General features: G+C 33.0%; 1 protein-coding gene across 1 annotated transcript; it reads right to left on the bottom strand.

Moving 5' to 3' along the window:
- Positions 1-1,263: 1,263 nt before the first annotated feature.
- Positions 1,264-7,815, bottom strand: LOC124846835 (uncharacterized). Its single transcript, XM_088098685.1, has 22 exons — positions 7,798-7,815; positions 7,433-7,589; positions 6,758-6,837; positions 6,506-6,592; positions 6,344-6,394; positions 6,137-6,254; positions 5,838-5,894; positions 5,662-5,726; positions 5,443-5,526; positions 5,312-5,362; positions 5,167-5,229; positions 4,936-4,982; positions 4,747-4,816; positions 4,592-4,654; positions 3,673-3,762; positions 3,544-3,582; positions 3,199-3,426; positions 3,007-3,092; positions 2,765-2,813; positions 2,599-2,679; positions 2,391-2,484; positions 1,264-1,875 (listed from the first exon to the last, which is right to left on the bottom strand). The coding sequence occupies exons 2-22, from the start codon at positions 7,548-7,550 to the stop codon at positions 1,673-1,675; spliced, it is 1,824 nt and encodes a 607-aa protein (XP_087954811.1). The 5' UTR covers positions 7,551-7,589; positions 7,798-7,815; the 3' UTR covers positions 1,264-1,672.
- Positions 7,816-8,137: the final 322 nt, after the last annotated feature.

An 8,137-nucleotide genomic window follows, 5' to 3' on the forward strand; every position in this document is an offset into this window, starting at 1 on the left:
ACTTGATAAGATTATTACAACTATCGATATTATTTTTATAACCAACAAAAGTTAATAAAAAAAATGAGTGAGAGAACATCTAAAACCTAGAGAACAAATTATTCTCAAGAGTAAAACTTATATACGTAAATACATGAAATATATAGCATACGATGAGTGATGGTGAATGTGTAAAATTCATGATATGTATGAATGGGATATAATGTTATGAGAAGTTCTCTTTTTATTTGTGTTGATAAAACTTACATGTGTTGCTAGTTAAGTCTACGTAATGTTTTGTTAGTTGAGAAGTTTAAAAACTAATCTAAAATTCAAGTTATATTTGATCAATTGAAAAATAAACTGAATCAAATATTTACATATACATGAGTTTATAAGGGAATCATGTGATCCCAAAAAGGAATTAAAAATATATTAATTTGTCTTGTTCTAGCTTTAGCTTGAATTGTTTGAAAAGGGAAATAAGCTAACTATCATCATTGTAGTCTATGCTTTATTTAGAACCACACTCTATATAAAAAGGGCTCATGCACTTATTTTTATGACTTTTATCATAATAAAAACTATTATAGTGAAAGTTTATGTGAAAATAGATCTATTCATACTAGAAATATCAATAAATCCTATGAGAATGAAATTGCTTAGTCTTGGTAATTCACGCCAAAGTAGGTAGTGTAATATCTTTTTTTCTTTACTTGGCAAGCCGTATCCATGATAATAATTATATAGAAAGTATTTTTAATGACTATTTTTACTATAAAACATTTAATATTATTAAAAATGTTTAAACATGTTATAATAACAAACTTTATCTTTGTAAACTAAAATTCTTTAATGTTGTTCTCAAGATTCTAAGAAGTTATTGATCTACGAATTTATTGCTCCCTATTTATTGACTTGACCTCTAATAATAGCCTAATTATTGTTGTTAATATACAAGTTAATTTTACTTCCAAATTTGATTATCTATAAACCATTAAAAATGAGTTGATAATAATATAAAAAATACAACTTTTGGTATAAAAGTTCCCTCAAGATTGGTGATAATCCTTGTACTTTAAATCTAAAAATTCAGTCTTCACATTTCTAAAATACAATACAATTAATCCCAAATGTCACGTGGCCAAATTAACCACATCAACATACAAGACTAAAAGAGATAAGGTGTAAAACAAAAACCAATTCCACCTTTATCTTAAAAATGTCAAAGACCAAATCATTGATTCTAAAATACAATAACTAAAACCAAATTTGACACAAATATGAAGTCTCTAAAAAACACATTTTGCTCTAATTTTATTCTTTCCCCAAGGAAATCCAAAGTGTGACATGATGAATCATGGAACATAGGATCACCCCTCTCGATTATTCATTCAAAAACTACAGAACAAAACCAGAATGGAAATTAAGGTGCCTTATGAAGATTGATAATCATAGGCAACAACCATGTTTTGATATTCATTGTGAACAAAAGTATGATCCACAAGGTTTGGCCTATATGGTTGGAAATTCGAAAAGCTGTTAAGACTCAAAATTTGCTTGATATGCTGGAGAAAGAAAATCCCTAATGAACTACTAAGTCCACTAAAAACTGTACAAGCTAACCGTGGACAAAATTCTCACTAGAGAAAATCAAACCCCACATATTTGTAAGCAAAAACAACCAAGTTGATTAACAGCTACCATCCACACACACCCCATTTGCAGTTGTACTTGTATATACACCATTTAAGGAACTATTGGGAGACTTGAACCCATTTCCATTGTGTGCTTTCAACATTGGTGAGTGTGAACCAAGTATCCCTTTTGTTATCTTTGTGGTATACCCTTTGCTTGCAGGCACAACTGGCTTATCACATGCTGCTGTTATTAACCCTGTCACAATCACAAATTCTTCATTTAGTTCATTCATTCCAACAATGTCAATTAATATAATCAAATTTACCAATTAAATGGACCACACCACAAGAAAGGTTTTCAAACAAATAATATTAGTACTTTCCATTACTAGTAGAACAACCATCCTAATCACAAATTCAGTTGAAGGTGATGAAACTATATGCTTCTTTAATTTTGTAAAATGTTTGATTTCCTTGAAACAGGTATGTAGCAATGTCATTGAAGCAAATTTGTAGGTTTCTCCAACAACCTAGTTTGGAACTTCCCAAGATGCAGATTCCCATCTTAATCAATGCAATAAATTTCAATATATGGTTCAGCACTAAAGATGATTGATATCAGCAATAACCATAGCAAGCTATGGAAGGAAAATAGCACAAAACACTAAACTTTGGATGGCAAAATTGCACTCCTTTCACCTAAGAAGTGAATCAATTAATTTATCTTCAAGTTTAAATGAAAAACAACAGGAAGTAACTCTGGAAAAATACCTAGGAACAAAGGAGAAGGTTTCCCTGGTCTTGACTTAAACTCGGGGTGAAATTGAGCACCAATGAAGAAAGGATGGCCAGGAAATTCAACTATCTGAATTTGTATAAATCGCAGTCACGTAATGATAAAAGGAATATATATGTTTAACAGTTAGTGGAAATTTCAAGATTTAATGCCATAAGGGTTTAATCAATCTCAAAGACACACCTCCATGCGCTTCCCTGTTTCATCTTTGCCAACAAAAGACAGACCAGCACTCTCAAGTTGTGATATCAAGTCAGGATTAACCTGTACAGCAAGACAATTATTGTATGCATGATTCGATCTCTTTCACATAAAGGAAGCTTCTAAAAGTAAACACAATTTAATTTACCTCGTATCGATGCCGATGTCTCTCATCAACAAAGTGTACATTGCCATACCTGATGAAAACAATAATATCATATGGCTGCTATATCAATTTTTGGTGGAGACCAATATGGTACCATGTGAACTAAACTCTTAGTATCGAAGTGATAATGAATATATTCTTGTTGGAACAAAGAGCATCAAAACTTATAATAAGTGTTATTCCCTCAGGAAATGACAACATATGAAATACTAATTTATCCTTACAACTTGGCCGATTTGCAGTCAGCAACATGAAAGTAAGTTCTCCTAGAACCGAGACGCATAGTTCCCCCCATATGAGTCTTTGAACCCTATTGATATATACAATATAAAGTTACAAACAATCTTAACTAAATTTACCAAGGAAGAAATTATCACAATATGAACAGAGTAAAATGGGTGTATAAAGATATATACTTCTGGCATAAATATGACACATGGATTTTTAGTTTTGGGATCAAATTCTGTGCTATTAGCATCATGAAGACCCAGAACAGATCTTGAAAACTCAATGACAGCAATTTGCATCCCCAAGCAAATGCCTAGAAATGGAACACTGTTTTCTCGAGCATACTTCGCAGCAAGAATTTTTCCTTGCACACCTCTATCACCAAATCCTCCTGGAACTAGAATTCCATTAGCACCCTGCAATAAGAGTTCATTAAGGGAACATCTCAAGATAATCTACATGTACATACAAATACATTCATTGTCAATAAGAGAATTGACAAACAATCCAAATGGTAGTAGCAAATAGAAAACCTTCAAAAGAGCCCAAGCAGCTTTATGTGCATCAGGATCCTGCAAGAAGTAAACATATCATCAGAGATTTGACATAAAGTAAAACAAAACAGTTAAATGACATGCAGAACAATAGAAAGATCTGTCCACCTCCTTAGAGGTATCATCTTCAAGATTTTCCGCAGGAACCCAGTCCACAACAAGCTTACGGTTGCAAGCAACAGAAGCATGCAAAAGTGCCTGCACAAAAGGACAAAGAACGTAAGCCTCGGCAACATTATAGTTCAAACACTGCTTTATAGTTCATATCAAATTCACTTGAATGAGGAAATTCAATACATACCCAAAGATTCAAAATCAATCTTACTTTACATACATGCATTTTGAGCAATAACAAGTCCTTGGCTTATTCTCACAAATACTACATCCTTTTTAGATTAAGAAAAACCAACGGAAAAGGCAAAGGAATTCATCCATAAAATGTAGTGGTAAAGAAAGATGCAATATTCCATGCAGGAAAATACAAATTTAACATGAAAAACTTTCTCAGGTGTTTTTACTCAAGTAAATCTGTAAATATGTTGACTCACTCACTTTGCCGCTGACATTAATGGGATTGCACAAGAAAAAATAACATGAAAAAGCAATTCAATATATTTTGCGTTTGTAAGTCATAATTTATCACTAGTGATGTCATAACTCCCTATAAATTCTGAAAAACCAATGCTTCGTTTTAGCCATTTTTCTTACTTTTCCTTATTTTCTTAAGGTTCTGTTGCTTTGCCTTAGTATACCAAATCCAGGTTTCCATGCATCAGAATCATAGGGTGATATAGACACCCATTGCTGATTACATTACTGCAGATTAGTCATCACAAGTGGTATGAGTGCATCTATGCTACAGATAACAGAATCAGGACCAAAATTGATAAAACAGTGATTGAACTCTAATAAAATCTAATGTACGGGTTGAAAAGGACAAAATTTATACTTTAATTTAAGAGTTAGTTGGCCTTTATATGAGCACATTTTGCAGATATTGCAAAGATCACTGGCAAATTTTTCGTACCTTCAGTACAGAAAGATATGCATCTGAAAGATTTGTATATTTTCCCACCATTGCAATTCTAACCTGTGAAGAAAAAAAAATAGTTGTGAAACTCACACTGATGGAATATATAAAAGGTTTTTTGGAGGATATACATCAGGAATATTGAAACTCACAGATTCATTAAATTTGTCATATACTTTTGTTGTTGCAATCCACTCCTTAAAATTGGGCTCTGTAGCAACACTGCAAATAATAGGACCATAAAGAGTAGCGGAATCACAGAACTGCTGGTGGTAACTGCCATCAGCATATAAATATGATGAAGATGTACAGCAAATTAAAGATGAGTTTGTCAAACAAACCCTCCAAGGTTTAACGTTTTCAAGATTGCCTCGTGTGCCTTCTGGTCCTATTAGTAAAAGAATATCAAAATGGAGAAATTTTGGTTATTATATGAATCACATTGCTTAACAAAAAAAAATGCAATTCAACTGCCTAGGAAAAAGAATACATAAACCACAAGCTAAACAACTTCAAACTTCACTAACACAACCACAAAAAGTAGTTTCGTAAAATATCACAGAACTACTTACTCTTAACAGCAAAGGAATGTGCCAAATATTTGGAACATCATAGAGAGTGAGTATGCTTGATGACTGCACAAGCAAAAGTTTCCTTTGAATATGCAAGGGTATATAAAGATAACAAGGTGAAAATTGTCAACATTAGTATCATTACCGGAACATGACAAAATTGAGAAAGTTTTTCCTTGACATTGTCATCAAGTTCCTGTAAAAGACAATGAAAAACTACAATCAAAATGTGGAACCAACAGAATGAAAAAAAAAGTTAAAAAGTAATAGACAGACCTTTGAACTACGACAAGCAAGAAGATTTGGAGTCAACCCTAACCCTCTGAGTTGACGGACACTGTGCTGAGTTGGCTTTGTTTTCTGCAATGCAATCCCAATCTATTTATTAACTATGAAAAATAGATCTAAACTATAATCTAAATACATTTTCTCTAGTTCATTTCTAAGAAAGATGAATAAAAATGCTTCAATGATAGCAAACAGCTTGCACTATACCTGTTCACCAACAACATTGAGAACAGGAACCAAGCTGACATGAACTAAACAGAAGTTTCCTGGGCCTAGGAAAAGGAAACAGTAACATAAGCAAGACTACATTGTTGAAGACACCCAACAGAAATTAGTCAATATAATTCAGTAGAATATGAGGTATCAGGCATGACAATTATTACCTACACGGTACGAAAATTGGCCAAGTGCTTCAATAAAAGGCATGGACTCAATATCCCCTACATTAAAGAAGATTCATCGGATTAACATCGAAAATATGAAGGTTCAGGCATTTTCATAATACTGTTACAGTCCTACTTAAAGTAAGAAATTATGGCTTCATCCCATCCATGATTTTTTAAATTAAAATATTGAATAATTAGAATAATGTATAAAAAAATATTTGGAAGAATAGTGTTATAATACTATTGGAAATCAAATTCTATTTTAATAAAAAAATATTTAAAAACTATCTATTTACCAATAGTTCCACCCAACTCAATGACACAAACATCAGCTGGGCCTTCTTTTCCATCAACTGGTATCTGTGCCACACGCTCTATCCATTCTTGGATGGCATCAGTAATGTGTGGAACAACCTACCAGTACAACAAAGATGAAATCAGAACCAAGATGCATCAACCCAAAACAAGTATATTTGGAGATAAACCCAGAAGACTAGATGTACCTGCACGGTCTTGCCAAGATAATCTCCTCTTCTCTCCTTTGCAATAACAGACTAAAAAGTATTCAAAATAAATACAAAAACATTAAGAAATCAAGCACAAATAGAAAGATTAACTGATTTCATAAGACATTTTTAAAGGGAAAAAAAGACAAATTTACCAACCTGGTAAATTTTTCCAGTTGTAATATTATTGTCACGAGTTAACTTGAGGTCCAGGAAACGTTCATAGTTTCCAAGATCGAGGTCAACCTTCAACCAAATTGAAAATAAGACATGAACGAAAAGGTATCCTTTTACTATAACTGAATTCAACCACAACATTGAATATTCACATGATAATGCGCAATGCCATGTTATTCAACAACTAAGTTCAAAAAATGAGTGCATATCATATAAAAAGGGTCAGGTAATTACCTCACCGCCATCATCTAAAACAAACACTTCCCCATGTTCAAAAGGAGACATTGTTCCTGCATCAGTGTTCAGATAGGGATCTGCAAGAGATAGATAAGTTTAATCACAACTCAAATTGCATAAAAACAAACATTATTTTGTAAACCAAAAATAGTTTCACAAACAAAGAAAGACCAGGCTTTTACAGCATTACCAACTTAAGAAACACAAGCCAGTCATTTCCTCTGTGCCAACACACATACATTAAAATGAAATCTTTCTCAGTTCCCCCTTGAACTTCACATTGCCATTCACTATTATTAATTAAGATATGTTCAACTTATTTCAAATAAATAATCACTTGTCTTGGTTACAACTGTAAAAAAAGATCATTTATAAAGACGATTATAATCAATTCAGAAACATGCATAAAAAATGTAACAAACGATCAGATGGAAAGAATTAAACTCACCATTCCATTGTTTGGATATTTTAAAATAAAACTAAACAAAAGAAATTAAAACAAAAAGGAAAAACTTATTATATCCCATATGTACAAAATGCATGTCATTCTGATCAATTCCATTCATTATTGTTTCAAGAAAAAAATGCAACTTGCAAAACCAGCCCATTCCATTCTATATTTTTCTATATTACAATAAATGAGTGACAATTAAATCCAAGAAAAAAAAATACCAATCTTGATAGAAGTGACTCGAAAGCCGCAGGCCTGAAGGAGCACACCAATACTGCTTGCAGTGACTCCTTTCCCAAGTCCACTCACAACACCACCTGTCACCAACACGTACTTCATCTTTTTTCTCTGAATCGAACCCCTCTTTTGCTGTTTCTCCTACACCACATGCAAACACTCACACATGTCAGTAACCATAACAGAAAAAACATCGTTAGACTCAAACACGACAGTGTTATTGAATTAATTAACCATTCCTAAGATCCACCACTTAGCCACAAAAGTACCGAAAACAATGAAACCACCACAACCACCAACAACAGAAACATTACACGAAAATGCAAATATGAGATGACAAAATACACACGCGGCAGTGACATTGCAGAGACATCACCCGCATGCAGAACCAAACAAACACGAGGAAAAAACTGACAAAGACGGAAACTTTACAGAAAAAGAGATGATGGGTGTGTGAGAAAACCTTAGGTGACAATGAGGGTGATAGCGAAAAGGGTTATTTTTATCCTTTGGTATAAGGAAAAAGAAGAAGAAAAAGGGGTATTGGTGGGAAAGCTTGAAGGGTTGGAATCTGAATCGGGAAATGGAATGAAGAAGTGTTGAGAAGGAATGAGAGAGAGAGGAAAGAGAAAGAGAAGGTTTGAGTTTTAGAGTGGGTTTGATGGGAAGGAATGCGTGATGTATGAATT

The sequence above is a fragment of the Vigna umbellata genome, chromosome 9, assembly GCF_029865625.1.
Source record: "Vigna umbellata cultivar VRB3 chromosome 9, Vumbellata_1.0, whole genome shotgun sequence".
Classification (NCBI taxonomy): Eukaryota; Viridiplantae; Streptophyta; class Magnoliopsida; order Fabales; family Fabaceae; genus Vigna; species Vigna umbellata.